This window comes from Anoplopoma fimbria, chromosome 17 (genome assembly GCF_027596085.1).
Source record: "Anoplopoma fimbria isolate UVic2021 breed Golden Eagle Sablefish chromosome 17, Afim_UVic_2022, whole genome shotgun sequence".
NCBI classification, from domain to species: Eukaryota; Metazoa; Chordata; class Actinopteri; order Perciformes; family Anoplopomatidae; genus Anoplopoma; species Anoplopoma fimbria.
The window spans coordinates 6579678-6604054 of NC_072465.1; the positions used below are offsets into that span (position 1 = coordinate 6579678).

The 24377-nt window shown below is 43.4% G+C and overlaps 2 protein-coding genes across 3 annotated transcripts; one reads left to right on the forward strand and one right to left on the reverse strand.

Annotated features, from left to right (window-relative positions):
* Nucleotides 1–15604: 15604 nt before the first annotated feature.
* Nucleotides 15605–19210, reverse strand: snai1a (snail family zinc finger 1a). Its single transcript, XM_054617160.1, has 3 exons — nt 18920–19210; nt 17893–18405; nt 15605–17235 (listed from the first exon to the last, which is right to left on the reverse strand). Exons 1-3 carry the CDS (start codon nt 18993–18995, stop codon nt 17051–17053), a joined length of 774 nt encoding a protein of 257 aa, XP_054473135.1. The 5' UTR covers nt 18996–19210; the 3' UTR covers nt 15605–17050.
* Nucleotides 19211–21547: 2337 nt separating this feature from the next.
* On the forward strand, nt 21548–24218 carry tp53inp2 (tumor protein p53 inducible nuclear protein 2). 2 transcript variants are annotated; one of them, XM_054617633.1, is made up of 4 exons: nt 21548–21741; nt 22580–22787; nt 23134–23236; nt 23570–24218. In XM_054617633.1, the coding sequence occupies exons 2-4, from the start codon at nt 22679–22681 to the stop codon at nt 23808–23810; spliced, it is 453 nt and encodes a 150-aa protein (XP_054473608.1). In that variant the 5' UTR covers nt 21548–21741; nt 22580–22678; the 3' UTR covers nt 23811–24218. The 2 variants fall into 2 exon arrangements, with proteins under 2 accessions (XP_054473608.1, XP_054473609.1); XM_054617634.1 differs by having other exon boundaries at nt 22583–22787.
* The last annotated feature ends 159 nt before the right edge of the window (nt 24219–24377 follow it).

A 24377-nucleotide genomic window follows, 5' to 3' on the forward strand; every position in this document is an offset into this window, starting at 1 on the left:
ACATTGAGAAACAAGAAAACAAACTCCTTAATGGATGCCTTGACTTGAGGGACGGCCATCTTTGTTGATGCCGTTATCTGTTGCCGTGGCAGACTGAGAGGTGTTTCCGTGATGGCTCAAACTTTCTTGGGCATCAGTTAGATAGAGCGGGCCTGGCTATTCTGGGACGAGGGGCTCTTCAGAGAGGCAGAGGCTGGTTTATGTACTATGTCACTCGCTGCACCATTTGAAAAGCTGGCATGCTGATAACACATGAGGAGGAGATGAATCCCAAAGTCCCCAGAGTTGCTGGCTTTAAATAAGTCCACATACTCCGGCACGCTAAACACACACACACAAACACATAGTGAAGTGTATGCAGCCGTTAGTGCAGTCCTCCAGCACATCTCTCTGCACTGCTATACTGCAGCCGGCTCCAACAGCTGACTCCTCAGAGCAACAGCTCTCCTTACGTCCCCAGTGTTCCTCAAAATCATTTAGACTCTTAATGTGGCCTGGCCCATCAATGCTCATGTTTTGATTTTTAGACATATGTATAAAATGACTAAATTGACGTCCAACTGTCAACCCAAAGCTCAAAATGCCGGGATAAAGTCCTCAGTTCGATGGATTGGTTCGCCGACAGTCCGTGATGTGCTAGTGAGGAGCCCACATTTTGGTCATCAAGACTTGATCTGGGGGTCTGTCACAGTTGTTTTAGATCATCATGCACGGAATGCCAGCAGGCTTAGGCAGCGGGATGGAGAGAGATTGGGAATTATGACTGCAGTCATTCTCAGCACTGTTGAATTGCACATCACACAGTCTCACCTCTCTCCATGTTCAGCCTCTGCACAGGTGGGACTGCTTGGACAGTCTATCTGTCTATCAGTCTATTAGTCTATCGATCTGATCTTCTTCAAACACAACTTTTAGTGCACATTTTTTCCAGAAAAAACATCTTAATAAATGTTGCTATAACTGTATACATTGTGCACTCCTTGTCCTTGATTTATACGTTGTTATACGTATAAACTCTTTTTCTTTTCTCCCTTTCTGTAAAAAGTGCTGTATACATTCGCTTGTCAACCGGTACAATATTAAGATCCCTGATTTGCTCTTTAGCAGTAACCTAAAAATGGGCGGTGGAGCTGTGTTTCATTTTGGATCAAAGCATTCATCGAGGGTGGATATTTCGGTAATCGCCTCGTGCCTGCCCACAATACCTTGCAGCAACTGTGTGGGCTCAGGTCTTAGCCATCGGTTCATCAGAGTGGAGACGGGCTGACGCGTGGCACAAACACACGCTTAAGCCCCAATTACTTTTCCACACCCACTCCGACCCCCCTGACATCTATCCACTCACACACACGCTATAACACACAGTGGAGTTAATCATTCTTTTAGCGAGCTGTTTTGGGGGTTTGATACCTCAGCTATTAGCCTCTGGCTCCAGACAATACCGCGTCTCTCATTGTCCTAAGTTGTGGTCTGGGTCAGTGGGCCCGGCCTGCCTGGCCAGCCCTGCCCTCAGTATGCATGGCAGCCCTCAGCTGTCTTTCTATTTCAGGAGCATGGAGGCATACCTCGGCCCAGCTGGGGCATCAGAGACAATGGGCATGCTGCCTTATCCAAACACAGGCCCGCAGACAATCTGACGCACTCCAGGATCCCAGTGAGAGCCCCACTGCAGCCCCTCCTGCCCAATGAAGCTGAAGCAAAGGGTTAACAAGGCCGCACAGACACTGATACATCACTCAGGAGCTACACACTACGATGAGCAATCCATTGCAAGGAGAGATTCATTTGTTGTGTAATGTGTGATAACAGGCAGCAATGTAGTGAAGAGTAAACATGTACTACGTTCATCCTCCTTTATATTTGTAGCATACAGTGTGACGGGTTGATGCAGGTTTTTGTGATGTGAATTGTTTGCTGCAGGTCTTTATAGATTAAGTTAAATCACTACAACATTGGTATCTTTATATTGCTGAATGTATATAAATGGAAATGGAAAGAATAAAGATTGATGATGTGGTGAGTTAATCAATTTACCATCACATCACTGTTTCATACCAGTGTTTTTTGCTGTGGATTTGTACTAACCTTGAGTTACAGAACAATTCAGTTCACTCAAAGATGTGTTTTTTTATCTCTTAGCTTCCAGTGAAATCAACGTTTCTTAACAGCGGGCCATGACTTCAGTTGCTATGCTTGGCTTTAAATAGACTTGGAAGGGAAATCTGTCGAGCTGCTTGGAAAGACCTTCAGTTAGTGACCTACAGAATCTCAGTGTCCGTGTAGACATAGCTTCACCTGATTTACTGTCAGGGGGTCTGTTAAAGATGACCAGTGATGAAGGTGGCAGGGCTCGCCCTCTGACCATGATTGCTGTTTAGACAGGGCTGCTGTCACAATGAGAGGCATTTCAGCGAGCTGCGTGGCGGCTCTTTCACAGTTTACACAGGCTCCAAGCCCTCCTATATTTCCTTAATACACACACACATGCTCCCACCAAAGTGCATGCATACACACAGTCACTATCACCACCTCTCGTCACCTGTCGCCCGTGGCAACTGCTCAAACACACCGAGCAAAGCGGCCGACTGGCAGCACAAGTGTTACACCATCAAATTGCGAGTACAATTAATTCACGTGGTTGCCAGGCAAGCAAACTGACACAGATCCCTCCGTGGAAATATCAGCTAAAGCAGACACACAGAACAGAGACCTGAGGGGACCAGTGGCTCGGCCCTCAAACCGTTCGGTAATCAAAATCAGTACAATAAGAGAAATTAAAAGTTTGACAATGCCTTTTTTAGTCATACTTTATATAGTTATAAATACTGAACAATAAATGTGTAATTAATCATTTGTTAAGGCTTTGTCAGTAATAAGTAAACAATTAAGAAAAACAACATTTTGGTTGATTGTGGGAAAATGTATTTGAATTGATGGATATACTCTACATCTCCCTAACTCATCAGAAAGACAGGTCACAGAGCACCCAGACTTAAATCATTTTATTAACAACTTTGCAGTGCACAGTTACAATGTGTCACTGAAGTGTATCAGTGACTTCTTAACATTTAACAACAACAAGACTCAAAGGCTTATTATGATGTTAGAAACTTTTGACCCTTTATTAGTCACTTTTCTTTTAATTGTTCTGGAATCTAAATCTCATAATATCATTAATATAATTATTGATAACCATGGAAGCAAATAAGGGTCATTTATCAAAAGTATAATGTAAATTTGAAAATTAGAATGTAATTCAACAATAGTGTTCTCATTTTCCACATATGCATGGGTTATTTGAGTAAAAAATGTAATTTAATAATCCATTTTGCATTTTATTTTCCACATGCATCCTATGGATGTTATTTGACCATGTTAAGATTGAACTGGAAAAGCTGTTTGATATTTAATTTGGGATAAACAATGTAACCAGATTTTACATGTATGCATGCAATAGTCAAGTCAAAATTAAAATGCAATTTTCAAATAAATTTATAATGAAAACAACATTTTACATTTCACTTTTAAAGGCTTATGCTAATACCTCTGCAGCTGTGTGGCCATGCATTCTGCCCCTCTCGCTTACGGCAGGAATACAAAGTACCACGGTGGATTACCGTGGTACTTTTTTGATTTGGACCTGTGGTTTTCAAATCCTTTGTCAGGCAGTCTTTGATGTATTTGAGAGGTGTTATTCCATAGTTCCATATACATTTTGTTCAACACGATTCCATGGCTGGAATATAAATGAAGGAAGAGTTGGATGATGAGGAGCAGCTCCTGTGCCTAGAATGAATCAAGGTGTTTTTAGGAGGAGCGGCATTAACCTGCTGTACAGTGGACAATATTCAATATTAATTAAAATATGAAAATGCAATATAAACAATATGGCATAATGGTGCAAATGTGCAAGCATTATTGAAGTTACAAGTAAATTCACGATTCATCGATGATGAAAAGTCTTAACATTAGCTAAAGGTAGCCAAATATACTGCTGCTAGCTCACCAATTTACAACGCTGGCGACACCAATAACGTCTGTGATTAACTTAGCCTACTGTGATATAGCCAGTCAAAGAACAAAAGTTATACTCATTCGCTATGTTGATGCATATTAAATGCTCAACACATTAAACCCTAACAGGTTACATCAAGGAACCCCACATCTATTAAAGAATATATATATTCTACTATTTATACATCACATTAATTATGCTATACTATAATACCACAGCTTTGGCATTTATTCTTAGGATAAAGGTTAGGGCATGGCACTTCCTCCTCCATTTGACCTGAAGATCAAATGCTACCAGTCAATAAGAGATGAACCCATCCTCCACACCCAGCAACTGGACAAAGAAGGGCCACTTGATGCCAGCCTCTGGGTGTCGCAACGATGGGAATATGTCAACCAAAATGATATGAGCTTATTGTATTGGCTTCTGCAAAATATTAATATATTGTCAGGTTTCCTTTTATGCACTGACAGGACTTCCATGTATCAGGCCTGTCGTTGACGGAACAGTCAGACTTCAAACGTTGTATCACTGAGCTGCCCAACACCACTCAGGGTGGAATGATGAAGAAAATGTGCCTCCATCCTGTATCTAGAGAGTCTGCGACTGCTGACACTGCGATCCAACTCCTCAGCTGAAAGTGTGCAAAGATGCCTGTGCACAGATCTGACACCTCATGGGTAAGCACATTATTATTTTATTGATAGTTTCAGCTGAGAAACCAGAGTCACTTTGACTCCTTCACAATGCAGTGCACAAGTATAACAGGTTGACCGGGCGATGCCACCACAAGGTGCTCGAGCAGGTCCACCTGGAGGTTCAACAGGTCAGGAGGCTGTCGCTGACATCATGAGCAGGCAGGTGTTGAAGACTGTACAGGTGAGTGAGATGTTGGTCTAACTGACTTAGACCAACAAATAATAAATAACTTAATTGCACATTAAAAATAGCAGGAAAATATATTTTAGGATCCATCGATACACATAGGACAACGGTAAAGGTGAGCCTTATTACCTTAAGACACATTTAAATACTGAAATGAGGTAGGCTCTCAGCTCTTCATCACAAATAGTAATGACCATCAATAATAAAAAATGGTTGACTTGAAATCACACAGTTTAGAAGAATAGTAAATTTACTATTTATATGTAATGTGAAGTTTAAAAAGCCAGTGTTGCAGTCAATATAAGTGCTGGACCTGCTATTCAGAATATTTTCCCACAGGGAACGAACTGAAATTAAAACTATACTGTTAATGTCAACAGAGTCTTTAGGGTTTGAAGAGGGCATACCTGTGTTTTATTTAAAGTTCAGTTAATTTTTCACAGCACCTGTCGACCCTGCTGGAGCGAGTTTTTGGAGAACCTGCATGATTTTGTTTTGATTTTGTCTGGAATCCGACCCAGTGGCACCAATGACAAGCATTGGGAATAACTATATAGAAATAGCCAATCTTTTTGCTTGAGGCACATACTGCCAGACCAAAGCATTTCTATGATAGTTACTTTATACATACTTACACTTATTTGTCGTATAACAGATAAGATAGATGTTACTTGTTTCTTAAGGATCTTTGGTACCAGGAATTAGATATAGTTACTTTTGCATTTTTAAAAGAATAAATAACCACCTCAAATTTAAAGGTCAAATTAAAGCACACAGGAAACTTGATTTAATGTGATTCTATTGATGATTATTTGATGCTAAATGGATTTATTTTGTCGTTGTGGTTGGTAGTAGGATGTCACCTGCAGCCTTACATTATTGACCACAATGGAAATAAGTCTCCGGTTTTTATGGTGTCATCCTTGACATTGTTATAGTTGTGTGTGATTGACTGTAATGCTCTACTTCTCATAATCAAATAAACTTAGCAAAGTAAAACAAAATTGTGAAGTCCATGTGAATGTGGGGGGTCTAAAAAATAAAAATGTTTGGGAATCCTGGTTTAAGGCGCCAACAGCTGACAGATATGAAGGCGTCCTGGGTTTAAATCCAGCCCGGAGCGGCTGCCATCTGTCATGCCTTTTTTCCCCTCCCTCCTATCTTTTATGGATTTCTCCTTTTTACCTTCAGCGATTGAGGAAGAAGTTTTAATCTAAATGGAGTGTTTCTTTCATCTGTGTGAGAACTCAGATTTACTTAACTGGCTGGCTCTAGATTTTTCCAGTCTCTTGTCCAGCAGAGGGTGTCAGTCCCAGTCCAACCTAAAGCTTCCACCGCAGGCCTCTTAGAGATCCTGCCAACATTTAACAGCTAGTCGGAGCTATGTGGGGCCCCAGGATGTTGAGCGGTAAGAAGCTGGAGCAGGAGCAGGTGAAGAGAGTCCTGAGGGAAAGCCCTGTACTCCTAATTCACTCTCCGAGACGTAACAGAAGGCTCAGCTTGGCATTCAGAGAACTGCTACTTCCCGGCAGCAGGCCAGACCCTTGGACAGCTGGCACTGGGTGCGTGTCTCAATCCAACTCTTCTCCTACACGGCATTTAGCGCACAATACGACAGTGTGTTAGCAGTCTGTTGTCATCTCCTAATTGGCAGTGTCGGAATAGTGTGAACATCATAGGTTGGAGTCTCATGAGGAGATTTCTTACCTGCAGCTGACTGAACAGAGGTGAAAAGAAATCTGAAAATGCAGATTGCAGGATTTTTGTTTAGGAAAAACAACTTTTGAGGGAGTATTGCAAGTCATTTAGTCACCATATGTCTGTCAAATGTGAAGCAAAGTTGCCCTTTTGGTGAAACAGCTGACCAATGCTACCCTCTGCTGCCACAGAGCATTAATCACAGTCCCAAATTCCTCTCAATTGGGCTAAATTGTGTATTTCTTTGTTGCCAAATTAAATGTCTTCTTTAACAGATTTATTTAATCGTGATAGGGTAGCTACACACACTGAAATAGAAGAATCTGCATGAACTTTTGAGATTTTGTACGGAAATGGGAGAAAAGAATGGATAACTCTCACTTGCATTGGAAGAGGAGAAGTTTATATTGGTTAAAATTGTAGCCAAGACCATAATAGTATGTTTTGGCCTTTTTAGTCCACAATTCCAAAGTGGACGTCTCCATATGACACTCAGGAAGCACATGTCATGTTTAAAGAAAGGGTAAATTGATCTTCTAACGACATCAGTGTGAGATTAGATGAAGATCATCTTTAGGTCCCCATGTCTGATAAGTCTTGAAAGTTGTATCTAATTTTCTCATTTTTTTTAACCCAACAAAGAACACAAATGTGTTGTTGAATGAATGAATGAAACTGCTTGTCGTCCCGCATTTGTTCTTTTCTTAAGTAGCCATGAGGTTTCTTAGATGTCAATGATCGTGTTACCAAAACCTGCAATATGAAGGTGCGGCTCCTCCAGTGACCTTTGACCTAGGGGCCTTGAGGGTTGAGGCTAATTACTGTTGTTCATCTTTCCATTAGCTTGCTAAAGAATATTGTTCAACAGTAACTTCTGAAGTTTACTATATCAATGGGGCGGCTGTGGCACATGAGGTAGAGCGCTTGTCCCGTAACCACAAGGTTGGTGGTTCAAACCCCTCTACCGGCAACATGCCGAGGTGTCCTTGAGCAAGACACCTAACCCCAAGTTGCTCCCCGGGTGCTTCAAATGCAGAGAAATAATTTCCCCATTGTGGGACTAATAAAGGCTTAATTATAATAGAAATCTGGATGTAATGAATAGATTTGAAGTTGCATTAGTACTATGTTTGCCTAATTCAGACTTTTTTCTTCATTGCTTTTATATTAACCTTAAGAAACACAAAAAACAAATAAAAGAAATGCATATTTTATAATTTATACTTTATAATATATCCACAACATTTTTATGCACTATGTCTTTGAAATTTGGACGAAGAGATGTTATCACAGTTGTCTTTGATGAAGAAACTCTGACAAGTGATTATTTGAACATCTATTTTTTAATAAGTGAATGTTACCCCAGATGCACCAATACTCACATTTTGTATCATTACACTAATCCTATGTCTTTTGGTGCAGTGCTACTTCTTCACCAGCAGAGGGAGCCATGTTCCTGTATGTGAGCACTAACCTCCGTTTTGAATCTGTTCACATGTGGTCAGTTCAGTCTGAGAAGAAGCACAAAAGGAACCTTGTGAGTTAACTGCACCTTGCAAGCAGCTGCTTTTATGGCTTTAACGGAAACAAAAGAAAAGCTATGTTTTCACTAAATAAAACGTTCTGTATTTTTGCATTTTAAAAGGCAGTGTATGGCTTGCGTAAGCCCTGATACACTTCCCTTGTATTCACTGATGGAATGAAGGTAATTCCACCTAACTCATTAACTTGGTATTTCTCTGTGTTTCTCAATGACAGGAAGGGGCTATCTCATAGGAAGTGGAAGTAGGAGCGTCCCTCTCTCTCTCACACACACACCCCCACGGCCGTCCACTTGCCTTCCCATCCTGTAGCTGTAAGCGGTGTGAGCCAGGAACACCCCCTCTCTGCAGGGCTACGGCTGCCTGCTAGTATTTTGGTAATCGTCATCCTCCCTGACCTGCTGGCCCGATCCTGGCGCCAGGAGTCTCCACGCCTCCCCTCCACCTCCCAGAGCCAACTACCCCCGACCCCACGGATAATTCAGACCAGCTGTTGCAAGGTGCCTTGCCTGCTCCCACCCACTATACTCACACTTGGCTCTTCTACAGTTTTGAGTTTGTCTCAGGGAAAGAGAGAAAAAAAGAGCCTGGTTGTGGGCTTTCTTGGAGGCCTCTCAGTCTTTGCATGGGGTCTCACTGGTGCATAAAATCAATCCAAGTCACTCACAGGCCTGGTTCCTGCTCTGCAACAAATCAGCACTGTGTCTGGATTAGATGTTGCAATATGGAAACACACATTCAGTGAGTAGTCCTGCTGAGGCAGGGAGTCAAACGCTGATGTTTGCTTTCCCCGGTCCTTCACCAGTGTCACTGACCTGAATTTCTCCCATTCCTCTAACCGCTGCGTCTTAATGAAGTGGAATGTGTGTCACTGTGAAATGAGGGTCCCAGACAAAATTGAGTTTTGTTGCGATATGCCTCAGCAGAGCCATCTCCCTCATTGGAGTCACATGAAGACCATGTGCGTCCTCCATGATCAAGTGATACTGTGTGGGGATTGCGAGTTATTGCCAAGGAATGTTTGACGAGATAGAAAAAAAGTGCTTGATTTGCCACAGATAATTTTCCTCCTGTGTTGAATTTGTGTAGCATGAAGCGTTTCCAGTGCATATGTGTGCTTCTTCTTTTGTATACTTGAGTGAATTTTGGCATTTGAGGGCTCTGTGTAAAGTAAGGTGCCTCTCTGTCTATGGCCTAACCACAGCGGGAGTTTGGACTGAGATGTAGGGGAACCCCAAGCTTTGATCCCCACTCCACAACCCCAGCACTGCTGAATAACGGCCCACGGCTGAACTGCATACGTGTGTGTGTGTGTGTGTGTGTGTGTGTGTGTGTGTGTGTGTGTGTGTGTGTGTGTGTGTGTGTGTGTGTGTGTGTGTGTGTGACAGAGGTTTGGATTGTTTTTTCCACGGTGGTAGCGGTGGTGGTGCGGTTGCCTTGTAGAACAGCAGTGGATGGTTGTCAGAGACAGAGGCCTGATAGAGGGGGTTGGGGGAGTGGTACAAAGAGCTGTTCTGGTGGAACTATGGAGGAAAATAGTTCATGCTGCACTGGGATTTCCTGCCTTTGCCCTGGTTAGCCCCCCACCCCTCCTCCTCCTCCCCGCCTCCATCTCTCTCCTGTCTGCCCGCTCTGTTCTCGACGCCTTCCAGCAGTATGGAAACTGCTCGGACAATATTTCAGCAGGAGATGGGTGAAGCAATGAAAAGGAGTGCAGGGATCATGGGGTTGGTAATAGATTAAGAGTACAGTAATCTGCCAACTGTACAGGCGTTATGAAAAGTTGTGACTGTGCACAATGTCTCATTCATGTCTCCTACATTGACATGCAGTTTATCTGAACTGTGTTATCTGATCTCCTATCATACACAGCTGGAATACACATTGCTTCGCCCCGACATCGGTCCTGTGAATTGAAGCACGAGACAGCCACACCACCGCTGCTTGTGTTAAATGTAGAAAAGGACAGGTGCGTCACCATTTGGCTGCCTTCAGACATATCGCATGGGTGTCAAAGAGGAGGCGGATGGGGACGAGGGGTCCGGGTTTAATGTTTAAACCAGTCCCCTTCTCTTCCAGGGCTTTGATCTTAGGTGTCAGCGGCGGAGCTAGGGGGCATGTGTCGCTCATTAGCAGTGTGGTGAGAGTGTGCTGGCTCGCAGCTTTTCCTCGTGTGGAGCAGAGTGGAGAGGATGCTGTGAAAATGGCTGCTCATGGGGTGTTCCCGCTAATAAACCCTGAGGGTGGCGTCAGAGCTTTTGGGGGTGGGGAGCTGTAAAAAAAAAAAAAAAACCTGAAGGAAAGCAGTGCAGTTCCCACTAATAACTGCCTATGTGTTGAGCATCGCTTTACCCTGCACACACTTATGCTAAACTGATAGCACAGGAAGTCGAATAGACCATTTCATTGAAAGGCCCCGCTGCCAGCACTCACTGTCTTGGGAGAGGAGGGAAATGGAAACCAGATGTCTGAGATCCACCGTGAATATGGCAAAGCTCTCAGACTATGTCAGTTCCTCCATGTCCCATTGGTGGACTGAAACTTTTCTGCACCGTCATCAGTAATGTCTATAATGCTCCCTCCCCGCGGACATCTCATACGGTTTTGGCTTCAGCTACGGCCTGGAGACTCCGGGAAAGAAGCTTCACTGTTCCAGATTATTCTTTTTTTCTCTGTTCCTTAGGTTTCAGAACTCACCGCATTCCTCAGATTTCAGGGTAACTTCCCATATCCCATGGCTCTGTCGGGTGGCAAATCTCTCAGCACTCCTTTGTGGATAGATTGCTTTCTCTTGCTTGAGAAAATAACAAGCTATAGAGTAATGACTTAACAAGCAACAGGATAATGGCTTCAACATGTGCAGGACTTGTGCGCATGTGTCTGTGTGCGTGCATAGATTTTGGGTTGCGCGATTGCTTCCTCACTCGCATGTGTGTGTGTGTGTGTGTGTGTGTGTGTGTGTGTGTGTGTGTGTGTGTGTGTGTGTGTGTGTGTGTGTGTGTGTGTGTGTGTGTGTGTGTGTGTGTGTGTGTCTATTGTTTGGGAACCAACTGTGCAGAATCAAGTGGTTCTCTGTTTGCTCGGAGTTGTTTGAAAGTTGGACTGCTGATGAATAGTCAGCGCTCCCCCAGGTCTGGAGCCGCGGAGGCTTTGGGGAATCAGCAGCCCCCGGTGCGTCACAATGACAGGGACGGCCTGTGGGGTGTCGGTGGGAGTGTCGGGTGTTTTCCATCATAACCAGCTGCTTAGGCCTCCCACACATAAGAGCACTCCTCAGTGTGTATGCCTGTGTATTTGAATCTGGGGATGTTGGAGACAGTGTGACAGCATGTGTGGTAATCTGTGGCAATATGACAGCTGTTGTACTGTATCTACTGTGTGAGTGTATGTGTGTAGAAGAGGCAGATTGTTGGTGTTTACTATCTGTAGAGGTGATTTGATGTCATGCATCTGTTCCTGTTATGCACTACCTCAAGTCTTAACCTTCTTTGATCTCCATTGGAACAAATGGGAAGCAGTCGACACCTCCATTTCTCATACTGGTGTGGATTTAAGAATCTGTGAACTTGTGAGCCTGTTCATGGGAAATGACACTGTCGTGACTCAATTTGCAATCCTCTTCCTGTCAGCGATATTCACGTCAATGCCACATTTAGTCATGGCATGATCCGACTTGCCCGAGTTGGCGCTTCTCCTCTTCACACACAGCTTTCTTAGCTTCAACAAATCAGAAACCTTGAAACGAAAGGAACAAGTGGGGAGACAATATGTTTCCCAGCACTTTGCCTGATGCTGTTTATACACTGTTACACCATGACATGTCCTGACAGGTGGGCACAAATCTACACTACGTCTTTCATAATACTCTGTCAGGGCCTCAGGCAACAGCCCAACGTCCTTTTGCACCTTGTCTGGGAAAATATGCTCAGGTGCGTTGCAGTGTGGAGAGCAGGTGATATTTCCTCCACTGTCAGGTGAAGAGGAATCTTAAGTATGGGCTTAACAGGTGGGGGTGACTTTCTCTGTTTTTAAACATGCTAGCAGCATGGATGGCAATGTCGGCCTGTTGTTCGGTCTGTCCACCACTTTGATCCAGACTCAAATATCTCAGCAGCTATTGGAGGGATTGCCTTTAAAATTTTGTACAGACATTCATGGTGTCCAGATGATGAATCCCAATGACTCAATTTTTCTATAATAAGATTGTGAACATGGTAAACATTATATCTGCTAAACATATGGATGTTAGCTTTGTCATTGTGAGCATGTTAGCATACTGTGTTGTTTGGTTAAGAAGAGTCACATGACGAATTCTGATTGTCTTTATTTTTCATTCTGTCAAGGTCAGAAGGATATCTGTTTTGGTTGCCTTGTTTTTTTTTTACAGCGGACATGCTACTCCTTTGCTTGCTGAGATGCCACACAAGAATTTGGGAGTAACAACAGTTAAGAAAGCCGGGTCAGGATACTCTCTGAGAATCTCTCGTTTCCTGTCCCAGGGTAGAAGCAGGATTTATTTTCTCCCTCCTTCCCTTCTCCAATCGCACCAGCCCTTAGTGTGAGGCAATGCCCAGAAGGACACACAGAAGAGAAGCAGAGAGCTCAGGCGCCATCCATCCTTCTACCCCCCCCCCCCTCCTCTCGCTCGCTATGCTTCTCACTGGCATCGAGTCCGCAGCAACACATGTCTCTGATCAAGTCCAGCCTGCGTCATCAGTTAGTAAACTCCAGGCTCCAGGAAAACCAACAGAGAGCACATTCATAGCCGGCGACCCTGTGACTGAGTGTGTGATTCATTACTCTTTAATATGCACCCCTACCCCCATCCCCTAACCCACCCAACCACTTCTCCAATCCAGCCTTGGGGCAACTCCACAGCCTGATCAAATCCATCATTAGGCATACTTGTGGTGTTACCGCTCTTGGCCTTCTTATTTACCAGATGCAGCGGTTGTGTCTCGGGCCTGTTTGCAGCCCAACGAAAAGGAATTAGCTCCGCATTCTCACATTTACATCAGTACTCTGAATTTTACTGTGTTAAGAGTGAGACAACACTGCAGAAATAAACTCCCACCAATGTACGACAGGGAAAGTTCTTGACACCAACTGTAGAGAGTAGTGAAGTGCTCTCTAGCAAGGTGACAGACATTGAGAGGTGCTAATCTTGGTGGGGGAGGCCAAGGGAGTCATTCACGAGGTGAGAGGTGCTGTGGGAGTACAGCTGAGGATAGAATGATAGCTTCAATGCTATCAAAACATCACAGTCTTTCTATTCTTACGCACAAAGCATGAGGACTGCTCTGCTTCCATGCCAACAGACGGCTGCCTTGTCACGCCGATCCCGCTGTTCAGGTTATATTTTACACATCGCTAATCTCAAGTAACATGGCGATGTGATCACACTTTATTTGGATGTGCTGCTACTGATAATCATCTTATTATCAACTGACTGTAACGTGTCAGCCTATCAGGTGATAGTCACAAGAGTGAAAAGCAGTCTACCCGTATTTAGTGTCTACGTCGCGGTTCATCTTGACCAGGTCATTGACAAGCACAAGACTGAACCATAGTCTGGATTTAAAGTGGGTGCCTCAAGGCTTTTTCCTGGGAGAATTCTCTCCAGGTCTTGTGTGTCATGAGTGCAGGATGAGTCCTGTTTATGGGATGCTGACAGCTCCTTCCTGTCTCCCAGGCCATGAGCCCTAACTGCTGCTGCACCGAAGGCCACTCCATAGTTCTCGGCCACCAGACTCCACCCCGAAAACTTGGCGAAAAAAGAGCAGGCATGGGTGGGACAGCTGATGGGGGGATGGGACATGGCGCTGGTCGTGGCAAAGTGCAGCAGCAGCAGCAGAAACAGCTCTGCAGTTCCTCCATCCAGGCTGCTTTTTTGGGTAAAGTAGGCCAATGTAAACTCCCACTTCCTGTCGGCCTTGTCTCAGAGGGGGAGAGATGATCCTTCTGTGAAGAGGGAAAGGGCTGCGGCTCTGTAGGGACCGTTTCCACTCACTACACACACACATACACAAATAGAAATACAGTCGAGGAGGCAGGCAGGAGAGTGAGTGGGAGCGAGCGAGCGAGAGAGCGAGGAATACACAAACACAGTGGGGTTCAGGAATGTTAAACACATGCTTTATGGCATAAATAGCAGCCACTTTTGGTAAATTACAGTGAGTGCTCTGGCACTGTAAAGCACACAGCAGGAAAACGCTCTCAGATTTCAGATCCAGGCGTTCAACTCTCCCCAAGGAACAAGAAGGGGAACGTGTTGTGTTTTCCTTTCTCTATAAAAAGGCAGAAATAAGTACAGTAACTTGTGATGCAGCAAAGATTTGAATGTTTTTGCTGACCAAATGTGGTGAGGGTGACCATGTAAAACTAGGATGTAAAAAAGAAGGCATGATGTGGTGAAATGTTAATGTATAGATTATTTTTTTTTTTTTAAATAAAGCAAATTAAAAAGCCGTTCCCCTAATCCTGAACCGCAGCCCCTCATCATTGTAGCCTAGAAACATGATGTAATGGGAGAAACCACACAGATTAAAATCATCTTGAAAAAACTTGAGAATAAAGTATAAATGAGGGACTTGTTTAGATTGTCTTTCCTATCAGAGCTACCACCCTCACTTCAGGACACACAAGCTGATCATCAGAATAGTCCTGAGCTAACCTCCAACAGCTGAGATTTTAATAGCCCTTTTATCCAAGAGCATCCTGGGTAAAAGAAATGAGAGCATAATAACCCAAGGAACTACAAACAAAGACCCTCACATTAGTTCCGTGTTGGACCTGGTTGGTGTTCGGGCGCAGATGTTTGGAAATCTGTATAAGCAGTATAGTTTGAAGTACTGAGTGTGCGAGGTGAGTCACTGCTACATGCTGCAATGGTCGTCCTGGCGGGTAGCTGTGAGTACATTTCCCTGACTCAGTTGGAAATAAGGAACTTTGCCGGGGAATAGCTTGCCTCACTCTGTACTAGCCCAGCTGGACCTCAGCCCACGCACACCAACTAACTGACTGACTAGTGGCTTGACTTATTGACTGAGAGCAGAGGAGCCATGAGAACCTACAGTTTTAGTCTGTGCAGACTCTGACTCACCGTCTAGGCAGAGGAAGAGGAGAATGTTACACTCTCCCTAAGGAGGAAAATAATACACACACATACACACTGGATATGTCTCACTAGAATTCCACCTTTAGGCCATTTCAAGAGCCGTAGTGAGCACGTATGAACTCATTTCAAATCATTGGATTGATTGAAAACAGAAGTTGACTTTCAATCAAGTTCTCTTTTACTGGTACGTGCACACACACACAAACATTCACATATCGAGCAGTGTTTGCACAGTGACAGTGAGGAGTAGATGGCAGGTGCAAACTGGAAGCAGGTGCAGTCAGTTGTTCCCGTCCATCACACAGTGTGCTCACCTGCACATCTGCAATTCAGCTGCACAACAATGGTCGGTTCATTCTCCACACCTAACATCAAGACGTTGATCAGAAATCTCCCAGTTAATGATCAAACAGACCTTTTATAACCAACGAATCGACTGCGCCCTTTTCCACATTGTATCAAAGGAGAGATTAAACTGTACAAGTGTGGATTTCTTATGCTAATGCATATGACAGAGCAGGTTTTAATAAACATAAATTACTTTATTGAATGAAAACGTATCAGTTACAACATAAAAGAAATAGGAGTGAACAAACAAGCATAGTACAAAATTGAAATAACACATCATCTGCACATTGCACTATAAACACTGCCATAAAAAGTTAAGGAAAGTTAAAATTCATCTTTGTACTGTCTATTGACATGTTTCTTATTTCATATTAGTCGACCATGTCTCCATGGTGTAAACCTTAAAAATCTTTGGTCCCAGCCTTCTTGCATTTCAAACTGTTTGGCGCTAATTTCTACTAATACTGCAATCAATGTTTATTTTAAAACCACAAATACTGAGGTAAAAAAGGCACATTTTTGGTTTCAAAAGTAATACAATTTCAAGGCACAAATTCCTTAAGTTACAAAATATGGCTTTGGCTGGTATTATTAACACTGTGGTAACCTTGAGTGCATGGCTTGCATTGTCATCCACGTTGCATAATGCTGCAAAGTGAAGCTCCTTTGGAAAATAACAGACAGCATGGCTTTCTCCTATCTCCGAAAATCATCAGATTAAAGAGATGGTTCGGATGTAGACAAAATAGAGGCTTAAAATGATCCTCACTGGCGAAAAACGACTAACTGATGCCATTCTTTCGTGATGACACGCTTCCTCTTTTTTTTTAAGCTAACCAAGGGCAGTGGAAGTCACCTGCTATCAGCCAGCAAGGTCATGGCTGTAGCACCTGTTAGCACCTCGTCTATCTACACCACAGTACCAGGGACAGCTGTGTGTGCATTTGCTTTTGTGTGTGTGTGAATGCGTGTGTGTGTGTGTTTTGAGGCACGCTGAGAGATTTATTCCACCCACGCACCCCTACCTCTCAGCAGCTGTGTCTAGGCTATGGTCCTGAGCTGGCCGGCACCAGGACGGAGACAGGAAAGAACACCTCTTACCCCAATGAGTTCACTACATATTTGGTCTTTGGAATGGGCACAATAGCAACAAAGGGCGTAGATAACAAGAGAGTGTCGGCATTGCTCAGTTTCAGATTTGGTCTGCTCCTCAGACGTTTTTTCACAGAGCAAAGAAGTTAAACGACTTGTAAAGTCAGATCCATAATGTGGCTCTATTCCCTCCGTGTCTCTGAGAGAAGGCCACTTCAGGCACTTAGTGGCCAAATGGGTCGTCAACAGGCCAGCTGGGCTTGTGTAGACCCCCTCTCCACGGCCAATAGCCCTCCACTGCCCTGAGCTCTGACTGGGTACACTCTGTCTCTCTCTCTCTCTCTCTGGGGTGTATCACACCGTAGAGGAGCAGCACCCGGAGGAGCTGTGTTTCTGAAGCAGCGACATGCGGCTGAAGGTGCGAGAGCACACGCCACACTGGTACTTCTTCACCTCGGCGTGTGTCTGCAGATGAGCTCGCAGGTTGGAACGATCTGCGAAGGCCCGGTTGCAGTGGGGGCAGGAGAACGGCCGCTCACCTGGACAGAGAAAGGGAGGGAAACAAACGTCATATAACTTGACTGACACACAACAATCACCATCTCTTGAGTTCACAAGAGCCTCCTATTAACACCTCTCTCACACACACACACACACACACACACACACTGAAGATAATGAAGGAGCACATGTTAGGCTGGAGGGGTCGAGCCTGACTGCATTAGCATGATTCAATCAGAGCCAAATGAGATTAGCACGCTAACAAGTGGCTGCCGGTACAAAGTGCTCAGTGATAGCAGAGAGCCTTCAGGCATTCTTTAAAACCTTTTGTCACCCGTGTCCCCAATCTGCTGTCTTCCATAGCAGCCGTGATAAGATAATTAGCTGACGAGTCATTGTTGCGGGGACATTAAACACAATGAGGGATCAATGAGTGCAGGGGTCTACTGAGGGCTTCCCTATGAGATAGTCAGTCTGCTGATCAAGTGTTGAGCTCATCAAACTGATTGTCATGGATATCCTGCTCTCTCACATCACAGCCCAACTCATGAAGACAGTGTCAGCTGCTCAAATGTAAATTTACAGCTTTACGGCAACACCTAAGTTGATTTATTTGCTCGTGAATCAGCAATAAAGTGGAAATTGGGCAGATGGTGGAAGGATGTGTGTTGTTATGTTGCAGACATGAGTCTTACCTGTGTGTGTGCGGATGTGGCCGCGCAGCAGCCACGGCCTGGAGAAAGCCTTTCCACATGTGGTGCACACGCAGGGCAGGGTGTGTGAGCGGATGTGCATCTTCAGGGCCCCGAGGCTGGTGTACTCTTTGGGGCAGTGTTTGCAGAGGAAGGCTGGCCTGGCTGCTGTGACGGGGGCCTCTCTCTCCTCCTCCTCCTCCTCAGGGGGACTGATGTGAGGCATGACGCCGGTGCATTTCATCCGCTGGCGAGGTGCGTAGGTGTGCACAGGTTCGGGGCTGGGAGGGTCTGAGGTGCGTCCTTCATCCTCCTCTCCACAGCTGCTTGCGCTGCTGCTGAGGCTTGAAGGGGAGCTGAGGTCCAGGGGGCCCGGGGTGGCAGAGGGCTCGGTTTGGGCGGAGGGCAGGTAGAGGGTGGGCAACATGCTCAGGTCCCACACCAGACCTGTTGTGAAGCAGGTGGAGGTGTCCCCTGATGAGAATTCAGCAAAAGGATACCTCTCCAGTGATGCCTCTGAGAGAGAAGGGTGAGGATGGTTTAAGCTTACAGACGGTACACAACAAGTTCAATGATATTTAATTGAATTATAGAGCATTAAAACAAGACAAATTCACCATTTGAAATGGGTCTTAGAAACTTCCATCCACTACACCTATACTGTCTGTACTCGTTTCAGTTATTCATTCGTGTTTCTCTCAGCATTTACGGAGCATAAAGCTGGAGCCATGGGGTGGTTTCATGGGCCGTTTCCTCCCACGTATTCACAAGGGCTTGTAACATGAATGGAGCTCTGTCTGGTTGCAGAAAGGGGGGAAAGTGCATCTAACGGGCCCCGACTTGTAGCCGAACCAGGCACATAAAGCTAAACACAGTCTTTTTTTTTTCTCCAAAATGTATTTATACATTTAACTAAACAAAACTCGCAACTACACTAGAGACAACAGGTGCTATAGTTACTAGTGTTAACACTTGATCTTACATAATTCTCACAAAAAAAAAACAAATAAAAAAAAGTTTCATAACTCACCATTCTGATATTCCAGTTCACTGTAGTTTGGCTTTTGTTTCGCGAAGTACTTTTTGACCAAGAAAGATCGAGGCATTGTCCTTGTGTGCGTAAAATAACTGTGCGTAAAAGTATCCTGTGGTCACGACGCACAGATTCTACGAGAATACAAACAAAAAAAAGTAGATCAAATCTTGGTCCTCGGATCCACAGGAAACAGTAAAAAAAAAAAGATCTTCCTATAGTCCACAAGTTAGAGAGGACTTGAGCAGACAAGTGTGTGTGTGTGTGTGTGTGCAAGCTTTCATGCAGAATGACTAAATACTGGCCTCTGTTCTGAAATACTCTGACACGGGCGGTAGGGGTGTGCTCGCCCCGAGGGCCCTCCCCACCTCCCCACCTCCACGATCACTGCTCAAGTGCGCAGGATGAAGCCTGCATGCTCACGCACTCTGCAACAACAAAAACACCAGCCTCGTTGATGTGAACTCACGGGACGTCCATCGGTGTTGACCAGCAGACAAGAAACGGTGAAGGAAGTGTAGCAAAATTGTTATAATTAAGTTGTGTAAATGACCGCTTGTGCAGAGATTTAGAGACCCGATGAACAGCAATTTGACAGCTCTATTGCATAGTTTATTTCAGGGTTGTGAACACTGCAGCACCTAGTATGACTACTGATGCAAGACATTCATTTTGTGTTTAATGTGTGCTTTAAAAATATAATAAAACAGTCCCACTGCAAACCAAGACAGGTCGATAGTCCACCACAGTGCATAGAGAAACACAAGCACATCAGAGCCTGTAGGTGTGTATGTTATTCATTTAAAGGTCTGTTCACCCAGCATGCATGTCTTCATATAACTTTTGGTCCCAGCACTCAGTCACCACTGTTTCCTTCATTATGGGGATTTAGAGGGGCGGTGTAAACATTCGAAAATAATGAATGTGCACACTGTTTCTACTAAATTGTAGTTTTCATGACATTGTTGTGATTACAATAAGAATCAATATTTCATGGAGACCTGCCACATGTTATCTAATAAAATATCTTTTTTTTTAAAAAGATACACCTTGTTATACAGGCTGTCTCAGCTTTATAACAACAGTAGAGTAACTGCACCACCTTCTGGAAGAAACGGAGTGATGTCATATCACAACCTGGTGAAGGCCAGTAAACACTGGGTAGTGCCTTTACAGAGGTTCCTAATCCATCAGAGGTGAAGGAGAGAAGTGATAGGTATCTGAAGTGATAGGTATCCAAAATTGTGTAACCTTTGTGGAATTCAATTAAACTGTGTCTCCACTGAGATTCTGTCTCATAGGCCTTCTAGTTTATGAAGTCTTGATTGAGACAGCTACAGTAAAAGTCGTTGGGTTTCACTGACTTGACTTTGTCCTCCTCTTCTCGAAATAATTTAAATATGGGCAACTGAACTGCAATATAATGTGGGAATTAATTAAATAATTATAATAGTCAAATAAGACATTTCAGAAGAGGAGAAATATCACAGCAACAACAAAATTATTTTATTTGAGTTGCAAAGGCAGATAAACAGCACTAATAGGACATTGTAGTAGCATAAGTACATAAACACTGTCCCAAAGGAATACCATATGTTTTAAGATTGTACATGCAGGGAAAATGATTATTTGTTCAATTTTTTTAATAATTCCTCAGATCACTGGCCATTTGTACAGCGTACATCATCAAGCTGATGGAAACTTCAGAGCAATGCCCATTTCCATCGTCACAATCCAAATCCAAATACAACTGACACCCTACCATTTCAATAAAACAATACAAATCAGAAATAAATCCAACTAGTTTTCCTACAAATACCCTGTCATAAAGAGAAACCTACAGTTTTGGTTTTAGTGTAATACATGCCGCCGCACAGTCGTTCTGTGATATTCAACATGGCCTTACTGCTAGAAAATTAAGGTTTGTTTTTCTTGAAGTTTGTTTGTCTTGTGTCTTCATACTTAAGTTTTGCCCTCTACTACAAAGACATGAAGGTTACTCTCACTACATTGCCCACAAATCTAAAAGTGAATATGCGTAAGCAACTCAAAAATGGTTTGCAGTGACTTTTTTCTTTGACGTGTCTTTTGTTTTAATATTGGATTTGAGTTTCATGCCAGAAGAACATTATAAGACACTTTCACAGAGCATCACTAATACATACTGAAGCACTCAAGAGTTTTTACAGTAGACCTACCACCACGGTGCATCAAGATAAGGGATGATCAAACCACTAGAGGGTGCTGCTGCGTTTTTGTGCTTCCCTGTAGATACAGCAAAATAATAAACTTAGCAGCTAAACTGACACACACATGCACATATCTTATCATATACACGTTTTTTCACTTTCACTTGAAGTCGTTTCATTTTAATGCTATCCCACGATGGTCAAGATGAGCATCTCACTGCCTGCTTCCGTCTTGTGGTCAAACCTTTACAATTCTTGTCATTCATCCATAGAGCAAACAAACGAGTTTTAGGGAATGATTTGTTTTGGGTATCATAGATGTGGATTATTTATCAAAGATGCACTCTAGACAGCTGGGCAAAAAAAGTGGACGGAGAGCACAGACGAGCAGAGTGTAACGGAGGCGCAGGCTCAGTCCGTCGTGGTCTCTGATTGGTGGGTTGCTCGTGGTGGGCGGGTCTTGTGCTGTCCGTGATCGGTTGAAGATTTGAAATACAGAACAACAGTCTTCTTCTTAGGTTGGTACAGTAACAGGATTTAATTGGCAAAAAAATAATAATTAAGGAACCTGGGAAAATTTGCAAATTGACACAATGATTTGCGACTGAAACGGAGAAACACAAACGGCAGGTAAGGACACCGCAACGCGCCAGTTCATTAGGAGAGATTCATGACTGCGTACCTGAGACAATAAACCCACATCCCAATAACGTTTTGTTGACATTAGAGGCATATTTGTTCGATTATCCAAACATAAGATTTTTCGTATATGCAGACTGTCATTGGTTTTCTCAGTTGGTTGTCTCAGGTTAGTTTGGTTGCAGCCGCTGAAGTAATAGCGTCATAATACCGCAAACCACTCAGGATTATGTGACCCAATACCTGAAAAAAAGTATGTAATGCATTTCTACTGAATCCATTAAGTGATTCATCAGAGACTTCATATCTGTGGCTGCAGTATTGTTCATAATCCTATCATGTCTCCCATTATGTCTGTGACGTGTACCTCATTGCATGACAGGGAGTAGAAAACACAACCAATAGCAACATAACCACACTGCACTCAGTGTGCACTGCAGAAATTAAATGCCAATTGATAATTAAGGTCATTGGCTCAACATGAAGTCAGCTCAGTCCTTTGGAAGGTGCGGACCAGGCTTTGCACTCAAAATATGTTTGATAAAAGGAGCCCCTCCCCCATATATCTGGAGACAGATGGACCCTAACAATGAAATTCTTGTGGAGTGGACGTTATTATTCAGACCACTGTATGAAAAGAAATGTCATTGGACATTCTAGTCAGCTGACCTAGATTTGCTTGAATTTTGAAAAAACAATAAAGAAGGATGGGTCTCTTTGCATCACTCCCAAACAGTCAAAGGGGGATTAGCATAACAGAAGTTAGCAATGATGCAGTGTGAACATGCATATGATATGACTCTATGAGCAGTATCTTTCCTGTCTTTAGCAGATAAAGGCTCTTTCTGCTGAACTAAGAAGGAAAGGAAGACAGTGTCAGCAGCAGGTACAGACTAACACCTCAAGGGAAGACAAAGTTAAAAAAGCAATGTTCAAAACAATCACCCGACTGCTTTTTGGGGGAGAAGAGGAGGCCACTGAAGATGTCAAGTCTGGTGAAGTGCTGGAAGAAGGGTGGCTTGTTGTGAGTCGTCAAGGTCAGTCATGGAGCATGTCATATTTAGATTTTGAATAGCTATAATATAAAATGATATACAGCACTAAGCAGTGTTTCTACTTGACAAAGTAGGCCACTTGCAGTATGGTTGAAATTAATATTGCAATAGCAAGGATTTATTGACTTTCATGAATCATAATCTGGTATTATACGCAGATTGCATGATAGTCTCATGATGAGGATCTTTTAAGCTTACAATTCCAAACAATTAAACAAACACAAAGAACGACATCTTAAAAAGATATTTCTTAACATTCATATGCGATGTCCGAAGATCATTTTTTCAATATTTCACCTGTTATTTGTTTTGGTTGTGGTCTCCACAGAGGCAGATTCAGCAGAGAATCAGGGTGCAGAGCTGACTGACACCCCGTCATCAAACTCTGATCTTCAAGGAGACACAGTTGCAAATGTCGAAAATGACATCAGGTAAGAGGAATCCTCTCAAGAAATCATTACCAAATATTACATTTAAAGGGTTAAAAAATGACATAACATATCACACAACTTTATTCCACTTCCTATTTTTATTTTTTATTTTTATTTTTATTTTTATCTTGTCTTTCTTTACTATGTCTCTTGTGTGCACTTTAACTCTATGCTGCTGTAAGCCTGCAAATTTCCCCGCTGCGGGACTAATAAAGGATTATCTTATCTTATCTTATCTTATCTTATCTTATCTAACTTCACAATAAATCATATTTGTCAACACCAACTTGTTCAGGTTGTTAGATTCACATACTTGCTTGTGTTTCTCTCCAGTGTTTTAGATCCAGAGCCCACAGTTGAAAGCAGCAGCAGTCGAGCCATCACAGGCTCAGTTTCTCAGCCTAAAGCTGTGTTAGAGGTGACACAGTTGACCTGCAGCCAGAAGGCTAAGGCCCGGGCAGACCCACACCACATGTCTCGTAACGCCATTCAGCGCCAGAACCGTGTTCGCCAAGGACTCCAACATCACTCCTTCCACCTCCAACAGCCAGGACAACGCAACCTCAGCCACTGAGGCTCTGGTTGTACAACTGAAAATGTTAACCGTGAAATAATCCTAGACGCATAATACTTCACACTACAATACACACAAATACACACACTTTTTTGTCTTGTGCAGATTTTAGCTATACATCGGATCGAGATGTAATCCATCACAACAACTTTACAACAGGCAGCTACATTATATGTATATTTATACTCGTACTGTACAAGAATGTTGACATGAAGATGTTCACCTCATGAAATGAGCTACACTATGTTTTCATGTTTGTGTGCATGTGGGTGAGTGCAGCCTTTGCAGAATGTATCTTCCAACGTTTTTGACAAAGCGCTGTTCTTTGTGTATCGACGTGCATTTATTTACCTTTATGTACCTGGTTTAAACCTTTTTTTATACGACAATAAAATTGATGACTTTGCAGCTTGTGCATATATTCTTTTGTCAAATTAAAATGTCCAAATTACATTGAACTGCTCACAATTTGACAGATGCAAATGTTGAGATCTCATTGGTTGGGAGGTAATTGCACCTGCTGTGTTTGATTACATGGTTAGCTAAGGGAAGGTTGCAGTTTATGGA

Bases quoted from the DNA above. Each gene is read 5' to 3' on its own strand.
- snai1a (XM_054617160.1), bottom strand. From the start codon at position 18,995: ATGCCTCGATCTTTCTTGGTCAAAAAGTACTTCGCGAAACAAAAGCCA. The intron at 18,406-18,919 runs GTGAGTTATGAA...CTTCTCTCTCAG, and splicing joins TGAACTGGAATATCAGAATG to AGGCATCACTGGAGAGGTAT. The intron at 17,236-17,892 runs GTAAGACTCATG...TTCTCTGTCCAG, and splicing joins CCACATCCGCACACACACAG to GTGAGCGGCCGTTCTCCTGC.
- tp53inp2 (XM_054617633.1), top strand. From the start codon at position 22,679: ATGTTCAAAACAATCACCCGACTGCTTTTTGGGGGAGAAGAGGAGGCC. The intron at 22,788-23,133 runs GTCAGTCATGGA...TGGTCTCCACAG, and splicing joins GCTTGTTGTGAGTCGTCAAG to AGGCAGATTCAGCAGAGAAT. The intron at 23,237-23,569 runs GTAAGAGGAATC...GTTTCTCTCCAG, and splicing joins AATGTCGAAAATGACATCAG to TGTTTTAGATCCAGAGCCCA.